Genomic DNA, 22,283 nt, shown 5'->3' with positions numbered 1-22,283 from the left:
ACCTATGATTTCACCCAAAACTGCAGATACATAATTTGAAATGGTCAAGCTGACTTTAAACAGTCTTGTTAAACAGCCTGTTCATCAGTTTAATAAGCTTTCAGTCTGTTGAAATTATTCTTACGGTTAATTTTTTTAAGAACTATTGAAATTGATTTTATTGTATACTGGCCTGGGATTCTTAGATATAGAGGGGGGAAATTCCACAGAACAAATAAAGTTGGCCTTCTGTATCCACAGATTCAACCATCCACAGCTTGAAAATACAATAAAAGTAGAAAATTACAGAAAGCAAACCTTGATTTTTGCCATTTTATATAATTTTACTGTACCATTGAATTTAATGGGACTTGAGCATCCACGGATTTTGTTATCCACAGGGGATCCTGGAACCAAACCCTAGCAGATACCAAGGCCCCACTTCATGTAATTTTTAGATTTATAGAGCCAGCCTGATGTAGTGGTTTGGGGTGTTGCTGGAGGACAGCATTTTAATCCCTGCTGGCCGTAGAAACTCCTTGCTGATTTTATGTCCAGGTGACTGCTTCTGTCCTCATTAGAAGTAGTGGTGCACCAGGCAGGTATTACAGAGCTCTCACCTGCAAGGAAGCAGTGGAATTGGCTCTGAAAGCAGGCCATTCCCTTTCCCTGCACCCACACCAGCTGTCTACATATCAAAAGAACCTGAGGTCACTAATGGGTTTCTGGGAAACACTGAGCTTTTCCACAACTTTGCTTAGTTTGGAACAAAGTTAAGGGCCAGAAACTGCAGTACCTCCTCAGAAGTATCCATACGTTGTGAGGACTGCTGGCCCCTGCCTCAGGTTAAGTTTTGTATTTTTTTTCCAGTGTAGGCAAGCCCACTGACACACACTGCCTTCTATTATTATGAGAAGAAAAATGGTGCTAGTTACTTTCTAGCCACAATTCAAACTGGTAGTTCTTACTTTTGATACCTTGAATGAAACTCCTATCATGACACTTTTCCTTCTTTGTGCTTAGATTGAGGATCCCCACTTAGATTTCCATGGAAACCAGAAGCTATGGCTAATTAGCTTACTTGCTGTTCACCGCTATGATCTTTGGAATAGCGGTATATAAATAAAACAAATTATTATTAATTAATTATTTCAATAACTGATCCTCTGCCATGTTTCCTAATTGTTTGTATTCACATGCAGAGTCAAAATACACTTGATTGGTAAAGCTTTTAATATATGACTGAAATTTGAAGCTGTTTTGTAAGTGTTTTTATTGTGGTTTTACCATCGTCCTGTATTGGCTTTTTTAGGTACCTTCTTGGTTTGGTCCTACCTGAAGAAAGGAGTTTGGGTATGGACACCATATTTCTCCAATTTCCCCTGCTGCAGAAGCATGGTGACACCTCATATTCTGTTCTAAAGGGTCCACAATTCCTTAGGAACAGCTCTTATGGTAGAAGCTATAGTAGAAAAGGCTTGTGCTGCAAAAACTAGCTTAATCTTTCCTGAGTCCAACCCGGGGTACAAGTTCATAACTGAACACAAACATAAATGCAAAAGGAAACAGCACTATTACAAATTCATTTCCCTTTCTTCCACATTTACCTTTGGCTAAACCTTGATTACATAAAAACACCTTTAATCATTTACATTGCAATCCTTTCTTCTGTAATCAGTGCCTTTGCACTGCTGCTTTGCTGATGTAGGAGATTAAAAAGCCATTTTTTAGATCTTGTATAAAGGGAAATCAAAAGAAGATTTAGAATGGGGAGGGCAGCTACGATAGAACTAGGAACGATTCTAAAATGCAAAGATATACAACTGAGCACAAAAGTTAGAATCATAGAAGCCATTGTATTCCCTATTACCATGTATGGATGTGAGAGCTGGACAGTTAAGAAAGAAGATAGGAAGAAAATCCATTCATTTGAGATGTGGTCCTGGAGAAGGGTGGTGAGGATCCCATGGATAGCTAAAAAGACAAACAAATGGGTCTTAGAGCAGATCAAACCAGAAATATCCCTGGAAGCCAATATGACAAAACTGAGGCTGTTGTACTTCAGACACATCAGGAGAAGGCATGAAACACTGGAAAAAACAATAATGCTAGGAAAGGTGGAGGGAAGCAGAAAGAGAGCAAGTGGAGGACAGGGAATCTTGGAGATGTCTCATCCATAGAGTCACCATAGGACAACATAAATTCGAGGGTGGTTAACAACTACAACAAGATTAAGGGACTAAGTACCTCCTTTCAGTAGGGCACAGTATTTAGCCTACAGTCCTGCATAGCAGAAAACATATGAAATCGGCTGCTAGATAAATCAAAATATACATTATGCATTTTTTCCTTTGTAACACATCGTATTTACATGTACAGGGTAAAGACTGGTTTTTAAAGTCAGTTTAAAAACTACAATTATTAACAAATAATATTTTATTGTATTTAAATATTCAAACAACCTTAATTATGATTTTTAGAAAGAGCATTAGAAAAAACCTCAGTTCATTCATCTAGTTTTGCAACTTCTGAGCCCAAAACATGCAGTTATATGGTAGCAAGTGTGCTCTTGCACAAAATATGCAAGCATTGCTAACAGGTGAACCATTAGAAATGCTGGCTCCATAAACTCAAGTATTCAATACAATAAACATATTTCCATTATAATTATTGAAAATGTATGTAGATTAATGTTAAATCAATACAACAAATTTTATTCTGTTTAATACAAAGCCAACAGTGCTTCTGTATGTCCGAAGGACAAAGCCATCAGCCATTTTTGCATAATATGCATCATTAAAATCTGTTTTGAACACACTTGACAGTGCATATTGCTTCTATATAAATACAGATTTTTGTCAACATATTACTCAATCTCTTAATCTAATTATGGTACACTGGTGCCTCGGGTTACGAAATTAATTCGTTCCGCCATTCCTTTCGTAACCCGAAAATTTCGTAACCCGGAAAGCCTATAGCTGCACTTTGCAGCATTTGAATTTCGCGCCGAAATGAATTTCGTAACCCGAAAAATATTTCGTAACCCGAAACAGTTTTTGCCAATCCAACTTTTTCGTATCCCGGAAATTTCGTAACCCGATCATTTCGTATCCCGAGGCACCAGTGTACTGGATTAGACCTGATATTGCAGTACTGTTATGAAATGTCATTCTTGTATGGAGAAGATTAACAAACAGGTTAAATCAAACTATAATTCAACACATGATAAAATAATCTACATATTTTAAAAACATCTCATCTATATATTTTTATTTACAAAATTTTATAGATTTATTTATAATGTGTAATAATCCAATGAAAATCTTTACAGTATTTATTAGGATTTTTAATATAAGATATCAAGACTTAAGAGGCACATATTTTAAAAGGCCAACACCAATGGAACCTAATGAAGTCACAGATACAATGGAGAAGGATTTATGGCCATAGCTTCAATATAAAATAGAAGCATTTGAATTTGAAGCAACACACTGAGTCGACCATCAAAATCATGATAGAAAACCCACCATTCCTTCAAAAATAATAATAATAATTCCACCCAAAAAAACCTAGAGCCAGGATCAGAGGTTTTACATTGATGGAAGCAGTGATTCCCCTCCCTACTATCTAACTGCTTAGTTATACTGTACATAAGAAACTCTATGGAGCAGATCAGTTGACTGTGGAGGGCAGCAGAAGGGAAGACAGTAGGAGACACATCTTTAGGTTAGCACAAGTATAGTAGCACAACATTAGATCCTGGCTTACAAAACTGTATTTACAACCATTCTTTTAGAAAGAATATTAAATCACTTCTCGGCTGTCATTAGAATTTAAAAGCTCCAGAATAGCAATATTTACAATGCATACAATATTTAAGTCCAAACTTCATTAAGAACAACCAAGTGAAAGCAGATTGCAAAGTTACAATACAAATGTTTGAGTGGGAGAAAAAGATATATTCAGCATAATTCACAAAGTACATAAATCAATACTCCAGATAAAGCTTAAATTCCTTTTCAAAAGCATGTCATTAAATCATGTTGATAGCTTCTGTATTTTACATGACAGTTTCTTCAATCAACTTTTACGACACTGTATATTTTGGTAACAAACCAAAAGCATGCGAAGAATCCAATTGTTCCTGAAAACAAGAATATAAAACTGTATCAAAAATACATTCCTTTGCATTCAAGAGCAACCAATGGATCTGTTATATAATCTAAAAAAAATATTAACTCGTCCTCCATCTGCAACAAAGCAGTCTACATAGATCCTGTGCACTTTACGCCGCTTTCCTACCTTCATGAACTATATGCAATATCAATACAAAGCTGCTGTAGGAAAAACTGTACTCTTTCTTGCATAAAACTTAACTATTTAAAGCTGCAATACTGAACCAAGGACTTCCCTCACTATTCAGATGTATTCTTTGGTCCAAAACACACTGCAGAAATAATCCAGTTTGAGTCTGCTTTAACTTGCCCTGGCTGAGTGCTAGGGAACCTCGGGAAAGGTAGTTTATTGTGGCATCAGAGCTCTCTGACAGAGAAAGCTAAACTAGTTCCCAGGATTCCCTAGCACTGAGCCAGGGCAGGTAAAGCTGTCTCAAACTGCAATGTGTTTTAGACAACAGTTTCATGACATAACTAGCCAGTAGATGTGGATGATGAAGTAGTTGCTGCCATAACACTTGCTTTGTCCTGGCAATCTGACTTCACATTTTTAGAGCGACTTAAATCTAACACCATTTACTACAGTATATCTTTAATAACTGAAGAACATGGGAGAGTAGAAAATCTGATGGACTAATTGTGACTGGAGGACACTTGTCATCAGAAATATATTTTTAAAGAAACACAACCCTTGTAAAGATGTAAGCTCCTGAGCAGCTAAAACATGTTTTGAAATTGTCACTGATTTTATGTATCTCATAGCTTCTTCATCAAAAGTATTCACAATCTTGTAACTCTTGAGATTCATGTTAACAATTTTACATGATCCCCAAAACATAAATTTTCAGCTAGGCAGTGCCCCCGCCAACTGAAGGTTTTCCTTGGTGCTGCAGATCAGGGGACTGGGAAATGTCTGCAGTAGTCTCCTGGTCACGGAGTACATTAATATCAGTAGCTGCAACAGAACCCTGAGAGTTCATACTAGCTGCCTGTTCTCAATGCACCCCACGTCTAGGAGAGCACTGCAGACATCATTTCCCAGTGCCCTGATGTGCAGTGCCTTAGAAACCCTTTGGCTGCAGAACTGCCTGTCTGAAAAGGTAGGGTTTTTTGAAGTGGGATTGTCAGACACAGCTACTGTAATGGAGCTTTGTCACAGTAGTTTTGTTTGTAGGATCAAAGTTTTTTTGTACGCAAGTGAGAATTTCAAAATGAATGTAGTGCTAACCTTTTATGGACAAAATAGATTTAAGATTTGTATGGTTCTCTTGTTTTGAGACTTTTTACTTCAGTTTAATATATATTTTTGAAAAGCAGCATGAGGAAGATTTAGCAAGAGTTCATTCACTATGAAATATTTCAGCAAAAACTGTGAATGGTATCATGTTGATTTTTTTCAGTACTAGCTAAGCCACTGATATTTAACTGACTCATTTACTCTAAGACACTGTTGTGGGCCCAGCTGTGAGTCAGATTTGTCACATAGCTCCCAGTATTTTGCCTGCTGCGTCAGATCAATGACCCGGAATGCAGTGTGAGAAGCAAGTGCCCCAAGCATGTGCTACACTGACATAACAGCAGGGCACCGTCAAAACCCTTCTTGAGGCTGACCATTTTTAACAGATGAGTAAGCAGCGATATAATAGTTTTGATGCAACAATTATGACTTTCTCTTTTTAGCATCTATATCAACTTGACACAGAAAGCTAAATGCCTAAGGGGCTTGTGTGTATAATTTTGATAACTTGCTAGAATGATCTCATTTTAGCCTAGTGATATCCACCAGGTATGATTTAATAAACAATTTGTTTTTTCTTGTAAACAATTCATGCAGTTTTTCTAGGGAAACAGCATGAATTCTAATGAACAGTAACAGAAAATAAGCCCTCACTATATTTCTACTACTACAGGCAAGAACATTTTGTGAATGTACTGAGTACTATACAATGGAGTCAAAATAGCTACTTACGCGGAGTAACCTTCAAAACTGGCACATTTTCTTTCAAACTATGTAATGTTATGTTTTTTAAATAGAACATCATATGTCTAGTCCCAGGATAGGACACTGAATTGTAATGAACCTTTCTTTTTGTTTATCCACCCCTTCTGTATTTTACCTGTTTTTTTGGCTGCTGAATATTAGCAGTCAACTACTGTTTATCTACTTCTTTGGTTGAATACCAGTAGCCAGCTACAGAATTTCTGAAGGTAAAATGGTAACACTTCAGAATTAGCTTTAAGTTGCAGAATAAAAATTTGTTCCTTGACTCCAGCCAGCATGCCCAACGTAAACAGTGATGCGAGTTATAGGATGCTCTGTGTATACACACACCAGCTGCCTGCTGTACCCCAATCTGTTAGGTAGAGTAGCTAAATTGGCAGATTGAGCAACAGGAAGAAGACAGACAAAAATGAGTTAAAGTTAAACTTCCTTAAGTGTAGTATTGTATATCGAAGCCTGTACCCAGTATCTGTAAAACTGTCGTATTAAGAGGAACATCCATGTGCAAACAGCAACTACACTATGCAGAGTTAACAATAGTTATCAAAAAAGGCAGTGTAGTTTATGTGACACTCTTAAACTGTTGATCAGAATACTCTACCAAGAATGAAATAATACACTGCTTTTGATATAATCACTTTGAGATTTTTCATTCTCTCACTCCTCTGGCCCAAAAGTAACTAACAGAGGTAAGTGTGTGTGTGTTGTGTGCCTTCAAGTTATTTCCAACTTAAGGCGATCCTAAGGTGAACCTATCAAAGGGTTTTCTTGGTAAGATTCGGTCAGAGGAGGTTTGCCACTGCCTTCCCATGAGGCTGAGAGCATGTGACTTGCCCAAGGTCACGCAGTGGGTTTTATGGCTGAGCAGGAACCGAACCCTGGTCTTCAGAGTTGTAGTCCAGTGTTCAAACCATTGTGTCACTCTGGGCTCATTCTAAAACTAAGATCAGGACAAGGGAACCAATTTATTTTCATTTTACATTTTGCACAAGGTGAACAAGACTGATTCAGTAAAGCTAACACAACATGGCAAAGTACTGCAATGAAATAGAGCCCTGAAAGAATACTATAGTGTAGAATGCCCTTGTTTATTGTTCCAGCCATTTAGCTATATTCTCTTCTCTTTTTTTTAATCCCCACCATGCCCATGATATTTAGTTTTCTCCCTAACAGTCAGCATTATATCATGACTGAGCAGATTCAGCCTGCTAATATCTCTTCATGGTTGAGTGGTGCTGTTTTGGCTACATAAGGGTTCACAGTAAGAAAATAAGATTAGGATATGATAAAATAGAATAGAGTATGACAGGATTTTCACTAAACTCTAATAAAACCAGTCTATATACAGATTCAGTTGTCCTACACAGAGCTGAAAGAACCTAATGGATGTTTTCTACATATGAAACTATTTTTTTAAATATAGGTTTGATCCAAAAACATAATTTCTCACCCATGGAGTGTGCTTTAAGTAAATGTTATTTTTTGCTTGATGTAATGCAGGTAATTTCTTATGAACAAATTTAATGAATTCATAGTTAAAGCATGGGTAGCAATCACTTCAGTTTTATGTTTTAGTTTCTGACTCTTTATAACCTGTAGTCTCAATACCAAAATTGACAGACAAATAGTAAGTCAGACAGATATTTACCTGTAAAAAGGAAGAATATCAAGACCATAATCATGGTGTAGCCAAAATATAAAATTGTGCTTGCTGTACCCGTAATTTGAAGTTTGGAAAAGAAATAATGTACTGCATATATAAGAAAATAAACAGCTGTAAAGCCACTGGTAAGAAATGAACGCCATTGCCAGTGGTAGTCCTAGAACAAAGAAAGAGATAGTTCTAATTAGAAATGTTTCTTGACATATTTGGTTATAAGTAATCAACTTATCTGAACACAAATGTTTAAAACTAACCAATGAGGTATATAGATTGGATATTCACATTTCCAGTCCATATAAACGATTACCTAACAACCGTCTCTATTTGAAACTTGATGATACTATGGGTAAATGTGGCATCAGAAGAAACAGTTTGCAAGTGTACACTTAGAAAGAAGGAACACTATATAGTGTTCCCCCTGGAAGCTACAATCACATAATGAAGCCAAAGCCTTTTTTCAAAAGTAATGTAATTTCAGAGCAAGTACTATAGATCAAAACAGGAACTGGGCACTTCTCCAGATGTTGTTGAACTGCAAATTCTAACAGCTCTAGCCAGCATAGTTCACTTGCAACATACAATGGAATCATCACAATCTGTTTATGTGAAGTTCTCTAACAAAAAATGTTGAACCAAAACTGGATGCAGTGATGGTGGGCTTTGGAGGGAAAAGTATACATCCCACAAAATGGGAAAAACACTCCCCAGGAGGGAAGGCAGAGATGGATGTGTATGACTACACATGCAGTGCAATCCAAGATGGCATCCACTCCCTAATCTCAGTAATAGAAGGTGATTGTTAGGCTAGGTAAACGTGAAAGTGGCTGCAAAAACCACCAGAAGGTAGGTGATCCCCCACAACACCTGATCCTCAGGAGAAAACCTCTACTCCTCTTTGTAACAGCTTTGTAAAGGGAGCAAAGGTTTCTAATATCTTCTAGAGCAAGGCTGGGCAACAGCATGTTGGGGAGGAGGCAATTTTCACCCTCATAGGCCACACCTGAAATGACATAATGTCACTTCTGGTTGCCAATTTCAGCCAAAAATGATGTCTGGGAGGTTTGGAAGGGTGAAAAGACAAATACTTCATCACAAAGATTTCAAGCTGAAAAATCACCTGAAATCCACATCAGCAAAAAAATAATAAAATTTTGGCAAGGGCTTCAAGGGGCTTCAGAGGACTGTCATTAGGTTTTGAGGGCTGCAGTTCCCAACCCTGTTAGTTGTTCATCTTGTTTCTTCTTTCTGAGAAAACTCACACACCAACCAATCTCTTATTTCAAAATAAACTTCACAAAAATCAGCTCAGATCTATTTGCAATGTTGTGTATCCAACAAGAACATAAATAAAATATTAATATAACCAATTAAGTCCAACATTTTCAGACCAAATCAAGTTTACGATTGATTGGTGGCAATATCTGTTAATCTGAATTTCTAGTGACTCACATTTAATGTAGCCTTGCATAACGAGAACACCATAAACTAAAAGCTTTCATTTCCTTCTGACCATAGAAGGGTAGCAGTTAAGAAGCTCTTTTTATTTCTGGCCTGAATTTTATACCAGGTTTCTTTAAACAAAATACTTACATAGACTTATGAACTAAAGAAAAATTGTTACTTCGCCACAAATGTTCACTGGCCAATTCCCCCAAACAACTAATTCCTAATACAGACAGTCGGTTGGATTTAGACTGAGACACATGCAAAGAGGGCATTGCCATCCTCTCCTCCCCATGGTAATGCCTCTAGCCTACTGGAAATAGTACACTGAAAATTAAGTAAACCTCTTGAGAGGAATTGGCTGTGGCATTAGGAAGAAGGGGATCTTTCTAATAATCCTTCAGGCAGAGGCACCTTTGGATTATTGTGTTACTGTACAGACACTTCCCAACCAAATACATATATTGTTACTCTTGGGAAGCAGCACCTGAAGTTCTCCCAATCTTACTAATAATTCACAAGAACTGGCAATACTTTTAAAATATATATATATATATATACACACACACACACACACACACACACACACACACACACACACATATTGACTTGGACCTAATAGGTTTAAAGAACCAGGTTTAGTCACCTCCCCCTACCCTCTGCATCTAACAAAGGTTGTTCTTAAATATCTCTAATATTGAGATAGTGGGATAAAATGCAGAAACTGCAGATAGAAGCAAGTGGGCAAAAATTCTCCTTCCTTGTTTCAATCCAAACCACTGATAGGACGTTTTTAAATCACAAAGAGAAGTAAGAGAGATTGTGACAGCATATGCTGTAAACTTACCTCTGCACACAAGTGGAAATAGCAAAGTAGAATAGTGGCCTCTGAACAAGTGATAACCAGAATGATGAATACCAAGAAAAGGAACCCAAACATGTAATACATCTGATGAGACCTAGAAAAATATATTTATCAAATGTCAAACAGTTCAGGATTCTGGAAATACTAGACTTACTTATCCATTATATCTTCTAAAAAGCAAACATTTTTAGTTTTATTTGAGCAAAACGTTCAAGAAATTGCTCATTCTGCATCCAAAGTATCATAAGGAATCTAGTATGAGTCCACTCCAATGTTTAACGTAGTTCTAGGTTGCCATGGACTTTAAAAAATACAGAGCCCTGCCAAAAGCATGATTTAAGGCTTTCAGGCCTTTCTATATCAGAAAAACCTGCATCTGGCAATGTCACAAAAAGGATCTCATCAACAGCAAGACAGTTGACATGTTTGTAAGAGTTAACACAGCCTTTACATGATATCAAAGAAGACTGGCCAACAGAACAGAGAGATGAGAAAAGCTGAGAAAAGCACAAGAGGCAAAAACATGCTCTTTTTTAAAAAGTCAACAGCAGAAGCAGTTAGAAGGAATGAACTATGCATGAGGCATGTAGGCTTACCATATGCTATTGAGGATGAAGAAAAGTTGTATGAAAATACATCCAAAGGGTAGAATACCTCCCATAATGATGCCAGGTAACGGCTTTGTATAAAATGACTGTTCAGGAATCTGACGAGGAATCTGGTTTGTTCGAACTGGATGTTCTATGGCCTTTAACAGTATTTAAAATGGGGGGTTAGATAAATTAACCACTACAATAAGAAGCAAGCACCTCTTCAAAATAATTTAAAATAGCATGGATTCTAAATATAATGAAGGCAACCCAAGATCAACAGATTGCCATACACTTATAATTACTATCTTTGTCCTGAAGCTGATCAGGATTCACATGGTTCTCTAGGAATCTTACAATCTGATCATGTTTTTATACAGACAGCTGAAGTATTAAATTCAGACATGAACCCAATATCTAACTTCTTCTAAAGGAGCATTATAAATCAACATTCCTTTTTGCAGGAATAACAAATGCACAAGATAATCTTTTTCTACTTTATAGTCATACTCGAAGTAGAAGACAAATCACTTACATTTTTTTTAAAACCAAAGTAGGCCCCAATGAATGTCAGTGGTACCGATATGCAAAACCAGAGAGCCAGAACAGCTACCAAAGTGCCAAAAGGAATGGCTGCAGAGGAGCCTTCTCCCCAGAGAATCAGATTCATGATAAAGAAATCTGCAAACACAATGCTAAAAGAGAGACAGGAATTTAAAGTAATAACTCACATATGATTAGTTTCAATGTTACTGAAATCATTTTACTGTGTGTTGAGCTTAACATTAAGTCTAGGTGACATGAAGAAAATATCAAGCAAAGAGGTCAGGCAAGTCTCTCTTCCTTAATTTAACAGGACTGAACTCCACCAGGAGCTGACATTTCAGCTAAATAGCTCCAAATACATGTCTGTCTTAACTGCACTTCAGGGGATGACTGCTTGCTGTGATTAAGCAGAGAGACTTAACATAGGGATTGTACAGTATATGGCACTACATGACAGCAACTACAGTGTGGTCAGAGAAGCAGCCTACAGAATAATAAAAAAAAAATCAATGAAAAGCAGCTTTCTCTAAAAAGGTACCTCTGTCATGCTGGTACTGCTTAATTAATTGTTCACATGACCAAAGTAAACAAAATGTACCTTAAAAGGTACAAAACTGTGCATCATCTAACATACCACCACCATCATCATTATCCCAAAAGTCTACTGGGTGCTACTGACTGGAGTTTTGGGCCATCAATGATTTTGATTTTATGCAAGAATCTAGGAATCAGTGAACCATTGTCACATAATGTGGCACATTCCATCAAGTACTGATTTTTGGAACTGAGCTATTACAATCCTGTGCTCTGTACTGTTAAAACGTGTAAACGAAATTGTCATAGATGATTATGCTCACAACCATTATTTATGCCCTAACTTTTCTCCAAGACTGGCACCTAAAGCAGATGAACATTACTGAAAATTTACATATTTTAACTAATCTTATCACGGACATAACTTAAGAATGATTGTATGAATTAGCTTACCCAGGACAAAGAAAGGCTGTCAGCAGAACATTTGTTTTCCATTTTTCACCTCCAAATGCTAAGTAAAAATAAATCGATCATGGATATTGTCAATTAAAGGGAAGTAACTGAGGTATATTCAAACACAACATCTCTTTTATCTGAACAATTAAGTAGTTATTTGAATTATAAATTCTAAGAAAAATTAAGTTTGTTTTCTGTTGTTCCATTTTGTCAAAATTAAAATAAAAACATAGATCTCTCATTCAAAGCAAATTATTGCCACTTCATTGTTGAGAAACTAAACCTACATGTTATGGTTTCACACTTGTTTGAAATTCCTATCCAAAATTTTTTAACTGTTCATTTATCCATTGGTTGTGAAGCTCAGAATCAAACCTTTTAAAATGAAGTTATAGCTTCAAAGATTCAGTGTACCAATTAGAGAATACTACTGTATATACTCATTTATAAGTCTAGAAATTTTAGTCTAAAAACTGACCCCCAAAAACAGAGTCGACTTATCCACAGGTAAATATAAGTACTGTACTTTAACTCTTATTTTAAAAAAGGAACCATTTCCTGGTGAAAGGCAAAAGTGTAATCTGTCCTGTAAGCACTGATCCACTTCTACTCTCTCATCCATCCAGCCTTTAGTGTGAACACAAACAATTGTGCCTGCTGGAATTTTCTAAGTTCTTTGGTACTATTTTCCTTTGCTTTATCCTTTAGATCCTTTGTTACATGCATCTAAGTTTTACCCTTGACTTATCCATGGGTTATATCAAAACCTGCCCTTGACTTATACATGAGGTCGACTAATAGTCGAGTATACACAATATATACTGTACAGATTGACCAAATGAAAGGAGAAGTAGGCCCACTTATAGCAGAATGTGGCACTTATTTTCCTTTCAAGTTCAGGCAAACCAACGAAAACAAAAGCATAGCAAACTCTAATGTCAAACAAACACAGCAATTTCAAAATACACCAACAGTCTGATTTTCATATCAATTATTCCCTCTTCCCCTCTTCTATGAAGAGCTCCAAGTAAGAGCAACTAACATTAGAATTTACAGAATAAAAGAACAGCCAACTGTAAAGTTTCCTATCATAAAACTAATCTAAATCTGTATGTAGTCTCTCTTGAGTCTTAAACATTTTTCTAACTTGCCCAGGGGGCAAACAATATTAAGGGGGGGAAATACGACTGTGATGATAATGTAGACTAACGAACTTAAGTGCTGTCACATTAAATAAACTTTTATACTTACATTTGTAAAACCTAGCAGCAACATAACCTGCTGGGGTTCCAAGGAGCACCCACAAGACCACAGCACAGGTCATTAATGCTCCCCGATTTGCAGGTGATAAAAATCCAAGGCAGGCAAAGACTATGAAAAAGTAAACACACAATGTTTAGAGTTCCATGCTTGATACCATCTATTTTATCTACTGTATATAGAGGTTATGGGACAATAGTGTGATATTTATTTTCATTTTTTTTAAATCATTCGTTTTATTTAGAATATTTTAAATATTTTTTTATTTCAAGATACCGTTGGGCTTCTGGTGTAAAAGACAAACAAAAATGAAGGGTGTGTGTGAAAATTAAGCACCACTTTTTAAAAGTTACAAAACTATTCTAAGGACCGGTTAAAAAGGAAACAGTTTAGTAAGAGAAGTCAAAAGGACCTAGGGTCACATTTGAGCCAATAGAATTGCCTTGCTTCTCATTTGATTGACCGAAAATATGAGTCATAGGCAAACAGCTAAGTGTGGCCCAGTCCTGTTTCCTTGTCTTTTTTTTACAAGTTACAGATTTTTACTTTGGCAATTATATATATATTTAAGATCAGTGCAAATTCTGTACATGTAATCTTGCCTGATTTCCTAGCCACACTGCAAGGCAGTTGCAGAGTATTACCAACCACCCATATGCTGTTACAAGTAATGGACGTCTTCCGTTTTGATATAAAATGTATCATGAATGTTGCCCCTTCATGATCCTGAATGTATCCTACAGACACCAGCCATGTTCCTCATAGTGAGAGATTGTAGGCAGTTTGGGAGTTGAGAAAAGGGGAGGTGACTTACAACAGAATGCTTGTCAGGAAGGCTAGGTGACTTACAACAGGATGCTTGTCACACAGGAAGAGTGCCTGATTTACATCCCCAATTTATACCTCACAGAACTCATCTCGAGTGGCCATTTTTATGCAGATTCAGACCTTTGATGTAGGATACCTGTCTTTGCCCAGGTTAATTTTTCCTCTATAAAAGATCCCAAATTTTCTTTGTTTACCAGGCTAGTTTGGGCTTCAGGCTGACTCCATGTCACTCTGAATCTTGCTAGTTCCGATCTGCCACTGCCACACTCCGAGTGTCCGAGCCCCACCATTGGACCTCATCTCCAAGGAGAGACTACATCTATGGAAATATCACCTGTTGACCTGATTTCACCTCTTTATTCCTTAGCTCTTGTGTGAATGTTTGTGTGTATGTGCAATTTGTGTGTGTTCCCCTTAATAAAAGCAATTCATTTGAAGACTTTTGCCTCTGGAGTCCTTTGCCCTAGCACCTCAGTAAAAGTTGGGAAATCCTGGGGCTGCTTGTAACTCAGCCCAGACTTTGAGCTAGTTAATATTCCCTTAGAGTTCATAGTTTCAATGCATAGTACGGACCACCAATATATAGGTTCCCCGTCCTTTTTCAGTTTTTCATATGATTAAAGTTTGCACTCTGTGTATAATAGCACCATCACTAAGAAATCTTGGCATCACGACTACCTTGAAATTATGGTTAGAAATTTAGCAAATTGGTTGGCAATAACTAACCTTACCAAAAGACTAGAATATGTGCAATTGTTGTTGCTGCTGTTGTGTGCCTTCAAGTTGTTTCCGACTTATGCAGACTCTAAGGTGAATCTATCATGGCGTTTTCTTGGCAGGTTTCTTCAAAGGGGGGGCTGCGTATGCCATCCTCTGAGAGTGTGACTTGTCCAAGGTCACCCAGTGGGTTTACATGGCCGGGCCAAGATTCAAACCCTAGTCTCCAGAGTCACAGTCCAACACTCAAACCACTACACTAAGCTGGCTCTCTGATATATGTAATTCTAATGATAAATGATCTCTAAAACTGGTAGGAAGAGAAAATATACACACTGAAGGGGCAAGAAGATTAAGCAATTCTGATCCCTTAACCCATTGGAGTTCACAATAAAGACACCATGTTTTACCCATGCATCTTCCCGATGCTGTACTTACATAAAGTAACAAATGTCATAATTAAAATCTGTGTTCCAGAGCCTAGAAACACAGAAAGCACCATTCCTTTTCGTGGTGGCCTAAATATATCACCATGAACCAGCTTCCAGCCAAATTCTTCCTGAGCATCCTCCTAAAAAGAAAGTAGGGACATTTTGCATATTATCCTTATAAGCACCATTCACTTAGATACATATCTTCCAATTCTATGTTTCTAGGATTCTCCCTCTATAACTATACCTTGACCTCCACATATACATTCTACACATGCTGGTTGTTCTGGCTCCTCCTCTTAATGCTTTTGTAGCCAAACAACCAGATGCTGAAAGTTGAACACATTTAAAGGCAATAAATGCTTACCCACATCCTCCAAGGAAAAATACAACTGTACCTTTGTCAGTCATTCAAGAGTGGTTGTGGATACCTCCTATGCATACAAAAGTGACCTTCCATTCTCGGTGGAAAAGGATCCATCCCCAATGCAATATACCACAATTTGGCACAAATGGGGGGGGGGGGGGGGCTTTTGATGCTAGTCTGAAATTACTTGCTAAGCACTGTATTACCAAAGGACGCATCAGCCCTAGAGTACAGCATTAGCCCAATCTGTAATGCTTAGTAAAAGTACAGTCGTCCCTCCATAGTTGTGAATTGGCATTCATACATTTGGATATTCGTGAGGTTTCCCCTGACCCTTCCCATGCCTGGGACAACTGTCTCAGGCATAGGAAGGGTCAGGAGAGAGCTCGCACGGACTCTTCTCCCCCCACCAATGCCTGGGACAGCTGTCCCAGGCATCAGAGGACAGGGAGCCTCATTCACGGATTTTCCACATTCATGGTTGTCTTATTCCCCTAACCCCCGCAAATGTGGAGGAACGACTGTAGATAGATTCATCCATATGGCTGCTTTGCTGCTCGTGGCTGATTGATCTTCAGTAGAAAAAGCCACTGAGGCTGCTCCTGATCTGGTGGAGTGAGCTGTGACACCGATAGGTTTTGGAAGTCAAGCAATGTCACACACTAAGTTAATGCAAGCATCTAGCTGTAGTAAAAACAGATACCTTCCTTTCCAGAGTATTGGTAAGGAGATAAAGTGTCTCAGATTACCCAGACAAGGCTATTCTGTTGATATGCACCTTAAGAGCTCTGCAGATGTCACATATGTGCTACAGGAGCAATTAATTTTGAATGCTGTATGCAAATATCACAAAGGAAACCTAGTAGGAGAAAGACTTAGTAGTATTGTCTTCCTTTTAATTAATTTCAAGTGCTCTTATACTGAGCACATAGCAGACAGAGCCAAAGCCTGCCTTTTTAAGATGTTTGATTTGAGGCCTATCTGCAAACTAGATAATAAAAATTCAGTAACTTTATTCAAACCTGCTTTGTTAACTATGGACCATCCAGTAAAAGCTATCCAGGATTTTTCAGTATCTCTAATTGGGGCCTGCCACCTGGCAGCAAGTGAAGTGTTCGTTAAATTTTTCAAGAGCTTGATTTTATATAGCAATGTTGGCTAGGTGGATCCATTGAGGATCTGGGACACAGGCGGAACCTTGAATAAGGTGGTTGGCAATGTAGGGAGAGAAACCACACTCCTTCTATTGTTACACAGAGAATTGTGGAAAACAATGCCAATGAGAAGCCAATAGAATCACATGCATTCTCCTTCCAAACCTTCTGGAGTATCCTGGAAATCAGAGGAGTGGAGGAAGTGCACAATGCAGATTTGGTGACCACAGAATTAGGAGCACATCCAGGTTTCTACCTTACATGACCACTATATGTGAAAGAACCTGAGAAACCTAGGATTTATGCACAAAGCAAACTGCATTGGCTCTGTCCTTGAGACAGTGACTGAAATACTGTTACAAGAAGGCCCCACTTCCCTGCCTCCCAGGCCCTCAGATATTGTAGCTAAGAAAATTGCCATAAGCTCTTTTTTAATGTGCTGAGTTGCTATCAGCTGAGTGTGCCTCTCTGCTCTTACAGGAACAAACTAGCTTCCTTGTAAAGGGAGTTAAAAGCAAGCTCTTGTCCATGTGAAAATTTGCGATTATCAACTCTACCCTTATCATTATACGTTTGGCTTAACCACAGTCAAGAACTGAATCACAGCAAGGTGAACAATCTATAGCCCTACCCTGTTGTGGACTGCTTCCTGGACAAACCAGAATCCTTGGGCATTTTGATAAAGGCACTGCCATATAGATGTCTGTACCACGCTGGGATAACCTGCAGCACAGACACTTGGTCCTTTCCCACTAAAGGACCAAGTCAACCAGATCTGGTGGTTCTGGAGGGCAATCTTGAATTAGAAATGGAGGAGGGGCCACTGTAAAGGCCATGAATAACATCTTTGCCAAGGAACTATAAGCAGGTATATCATCAGTCCTAGACCAGCACTCCATATTTCTTTAACATGAATGCCCTGGTCTCACGTAGAATCTTATCCTTCCAAAGATAAGGAGAGCCATGGCTTTTGATGGTCTATTATCAAACTGAGGCACCATAATATTCTTATGTAGTGAATATGGTTTATAAGAAAAACATGCTCTTGGAGACAGGGCGATTTGGATATCTCTGAGCTCAAACTGCTGTTTGAGCGTGAAGAAACAGGTTCTTGAGAGATACATAAAGGTGGAAGCTCCCCCTTTTTGGTCTTCCTGATGCCAAGTAAAAGCTTTTCTTTTATGCAGGCTTGACAGAGTGCCATTTTAATCATTTATCTCAACTTTTTTAAAAAATTAAATCTATTTTTAAAATTAATTCTATAAATAGTTTAATTGTATTTTAACAAAAAGGCAGGAAGTGTGAGGACTAATAGACTGTGAACTCTTTTAAAAGGCTGTATCAGCTCTTTTCACCAGGTTCCTTTAGAGGCGAATCTACCTCTTGCAGACAAAGCCCCATCAAAATAATAAATCTAGATGACCCCTAATAGCACCTTAAACTTGAAATGTAGACGGGAGTAACTTTTGAGCCATGCTGGCAGACTACCTACCATGGAAACAATATGTCCACACAAAATGTCAGAGGGAGGTGCCTGATGCCTTGAAAGTGGTGGTAGTGCATCTTCTCCTGAAGAGAGCCTTCCTGGAACTAGAGGTATGTGAAAAACACTGCCCTATCACCAATATCCCTTGTTTCGTCAAGATGACTGAACATGTAGTATCTGAGAACCTTCAGACATTCTTGGAGAAAACAGATCATCTGGATTGATTTCAGTTCCGTTTCAGGCCAGAGTACAGTCCTAAAATAGACTTGCTCACTCTGACTGATGATCTAATCTGGGGATAAGATGTGAAAGCATTACTCTGATGATCTTACTGGATTTCTCAGTGGCTTTTGATCCTACTGATCATGGTATCCTACTGGACTGGCTCTGTCAGATGGGAATCGGAGGCACTGTTTTGATTGCAATGCTAGTACCCTTGAGATCTTCTGATATATGGGATATAAAAATTATAATAAAATAAAATAAATAATATTTACACCACCTCTAATATATTTTCAAGAACTGCTACATGTGATTGTACATACACTGGCCCATTAGAGATTGAAAAAAAAATCAGGAATCTTCAGCAACTAGAAATAGTTGCTTTCAAAAAAAATGCTACACTTACCGTAGAATCCATTTGATTGTATCTTGCAATGTCCTTATGGAGAGTTCTTAGCATGATCATAGCTACCATTCCAGAAAGGAAGAGGACAATCACAAGAGAATTCATAATACTATGAAAAAACAACATGATCAAACATCAAAATGGATATCTCTTGTACCATAAAAAAGTTCCAACATGCTAAATTAAAATTCCAAACTTACCTAAACCACTGTATGTGTGTGTGAGGCATTGATTCTAAAATGTAATCCCATCTGGATGCCCATCTGATTTCCTTATTTTCCTGAAAAACAAATTATTAGTTATAATGCATTTTACTATTGCAATAAAGTTCAAATTGGCTTGAATTTTTAATCCTGAAAATGATTAAAGACTGAATATGGCAGCAATCATTCTTTTCAGATTGAAAAAAATATTTCATTTTCTGACACTTTTTAAATTTTTAGTTAGAATAAAACTTGTAAGAATACCTTCACTATAACTGGCAAAGAACTGTTAGCAACTTAAATATTATAATGAAATTTCTAATGGTGCTAAGATCTGTAGATAGCCAGGGTGGTGTAGTGGTTTGGGTGTTGGACTACGACTCTGGAGACCAAGGTTCAATTCCCAGCTTGCCCATGAAACCTACTGTGTGGTCTTGGGCAAGCTCTCAGCCTCAGTAGAAGGCAATGGTAAACCTCCTTTGAATAAATCTTGCCAAGAAGACTCCATGATAGAGGTTGCCTTAGGATCGCCATAAGGTAGAAACAACTTGAAGGAACACAGCAACAAGTGCTTTAACATGTTTAAAGTGCTTCAAATGTATTATCTATAATCTTCCCAAAGTGTGTTTTCCATTCTTTTTTCTCTTTCTTTCTTTCTTTTTTTGAGGGGGAAGCAGTTTAAAAACAGGAGCGGATAACAACTTATGGAGTTTGTGGCAGAGGACAGATTTAGGCAAAAGATCTTCTGATTGGTTCTCAGAATTTTAGTCACAACACTCAACACTGTAAACACAAGATTTGTCATTATGTCAAGGGATACTAGCAAGATTATACTTTGTGGAAAGAATAAAAGAACTGTGTTAGATTATTAGACTTAATACTGTATGAACATCCCCACTGCAGCAAAGAAGCTTTAAACAATTAGAAGTAGATACAATTCCCTGACTTTAGTTTTTCCCTTTTATTTAGACTGGATTTTGAAGACTAACTGGTTGTTGCAAAAGAGACTTTTAATGGGGTTTGTGTACTATACTCATAGGCGCGTTACAGACTAACTAAAAGCGGCGGTCTGCCGGCGCTGCTGGTTGCTCCGTAAGGGAGCCGCAGCAGCCAAACTGTGCGGCTCCCATGCGCAGCAAAAAAGAAGCCCCAAAATGGCGCTTCTTCCCGCGGTGCGGTTATGACGCCGCGAGGCGCCAATGGCACACTCACGACGTCATAAGCGCCACGTGACGTGCGGACGCTATGCGTCCGGAATGTAATAATGGGGGTGCCTGTGTGTATAGGGCGCCACCATTATTACACCCCCGTCACATGCTAGGGGTGAGGCTGGTGTGGACGCTAGTTCCCCGGCCAACCCCTAGCATGTGATGGGGGCACCTCAAGAGCCCGTCTGTAATGGGCCATAGTTTTAACTGCTTTTAAACTGTTTTATGTTCATGCTGTTTTAATAAGAGTTTATTTAAATTTTTAAACTTTATTGTAAATATTGTGCTTTAGCTGTACTTTGTTTTAAACTAAGCAATGAGCCTCTTTGTTTCCCATGTTGGGATATAAATGAAATGGAATGAACAAATAAGTATATGAAGAGTCGTGGTAGATCAGACCACAGACCCACCTAACTAAAAATTCTGTTCCAACTGGTTGACCAGGAAACTTGCAAGGCAGACATGATTCCAATAGTATCCTACTGCTTCTGTTCCCCAGCATTTGTGATCAATTAGAATACTACCTCTGTTAAAGAGGTAGCACATAGCCATCACAGCTGCCAGCTATTTACAACTTTATTCGTCATGAATTTGTCTGACCCACTTTTAAAGCTGTCCAATATGGTGCCCATCACAACTTGCAGAAGCAAATTCCATAGTTTAATTAAATACTGTGTGACATAGTATTTCCTTTTTTTGTTCTGACTTTCCCACAATTGCATGACAGTGGCAGTTTCATTGGATGATGTTGGGCCCTGCTTTTATAAAAGAAAAAGAAAAATACTGTATCTCCCTTTTCATTTTCTTCATACAAACTTGTATCTATTTCTGTCCTCATTCATCTCTCACCTGACCACTGTACCTACGTTTCCACTTACAACTATATGCTTCAAGTCTCCCATCTTAACTCTAGATTGTAAAGATTTCGAAGATGACTGCAGCCAGTATTGCAGCTACAAGATTGTGCGTTTGACCCCAGAACTCCAGGGTTGACTCAACCTTGCATCTTTCTGTATGTCACTAAAATGAGTACCCAGCTTGTTGGGAGCATTTAGCTTACATATTGTAAACTGCTTAGGGACTACTTAGTTGAGTATGAAGTGGTATAGAAATGTAAATGCTATAGTGTCCCTTCTTCATTTGGGCAACCATTCCCTAGAGCTACTGCAACCATAACTTGATTCTTCCCACCTCTTATTAGCTATCATCCATAGTTAAGTTTAGAGAAGTTGCTGTGCCACTCTTCTGATGTTAAGCATCAGCAGTCTGGTTCCATTCTGGCTCAAGTAGAACCTATCTGCTTTGTACAGGCCCAGCTTGTCTCAAAATATTTACTACTGCCTAATACATCTACACATCTAAACACTCTCTATACTACTGTCTCATTCACAAACTATGAGGTGTTACAAACCACTGCTTTGTGGCGGTCTCCCGGCACACTCGCGACATCATTAGCGCGGTGCAACGTGCGGACGCACAGCATCCGTTACGTCAAGATGGCGGCGACCATGTGGAACGGCCGCCGCCATTTGTTACAGACAGAGTCCGTAACAGGAATAGGGGCGTCTGGAAGAGACGCCCCTTTTTTAAACTGGGACGTCCTGAGGACGTCCCAAGTGGCGGTTTGTAACCCGCCACAGTCACATCAGCGGCACTCATTTGGCTAGCCCTGCACACCGAGCATGTAGCAACATAGTTTTTTGTGAGTTTTTCGGGCTATGTGGCCATGTTCTAGAAGATTTTCTTCC

The 22,283-nt window shown here is 38.3% G+C and overlaps 1 protein-coding gene across 1 annotated transcript in view; it reads right to left on the bottom strand.

The window, feature by feature from the left end:
• Positions 1-2,397: 2,397 nt before the first annotated feature.
• The window catches only part of LOC149319178 (transmembrane 9 superfamily member 2-like), a 32,668-nt gene continuing 12,782 nt past the window's right edge, over positions 2,398-22,283 (bottom strand). Inside the window, exons 8-17 of the mRNA XM_089511212.1 lie at positions 19,325-19,404; positions 19,125-19,233; positions 15,497-15,629; positions 13,505-13,624; positions 12,251-12,308; positions 11,253-11,412; positions 10,724-10,875; positions 10,110-10,221; positions 7,805-7,976; positions 2,398-4,123 (exon numbers count right to left, since the gene is read on the bottom strand). Of these exons, the coding sequence (XP_089367338.1) occupies positions 4,056-4,123; positions 7,805-7,976; positions 10,110-10,221; positions 10,724-10,875; positions 11,253-11,412; positions 12,251-12,308; positions 13,505-13,624; positions 15,497-15,629; positions 19,125-19,233; positions 19,325-19,404 (1,164 nt within the window). The 3' untranslated portion in view covers positions 2,398-4,055. The remainder of the gene's footprint in view (positions 4,124-7,804; positions 7,977-10,109; positions 10,222-10,723; positions 10,876-11,252; positions 11,413-12,250; positions 12,309-13,504; positions 13,625-15,496; positions 15,630-19,124; positions 19,234-19,324; positions 19,405-22,283) is intronic.

The sequence above is a fragment of the Sceloporus occidentalis genome, unplaced genomic scaffold (assembly GCF_023333645.1).
Source record: "Sceloporus occidentalis isolate IW3139 unplaced genomic scaffold, rSceOcc1.0.p SCAF_2, whole genome shotgun sequence".
Lineage (NCBI taxonomy): Eukaryota > Metazoa > Chordata > Lepidosauria > Squamata > Phrynosomatidae > Sceloporus > Sceloporus occidentalis.
This window is presented reverse-complemented; position numbering and strand designations above follow the sequence as displayed.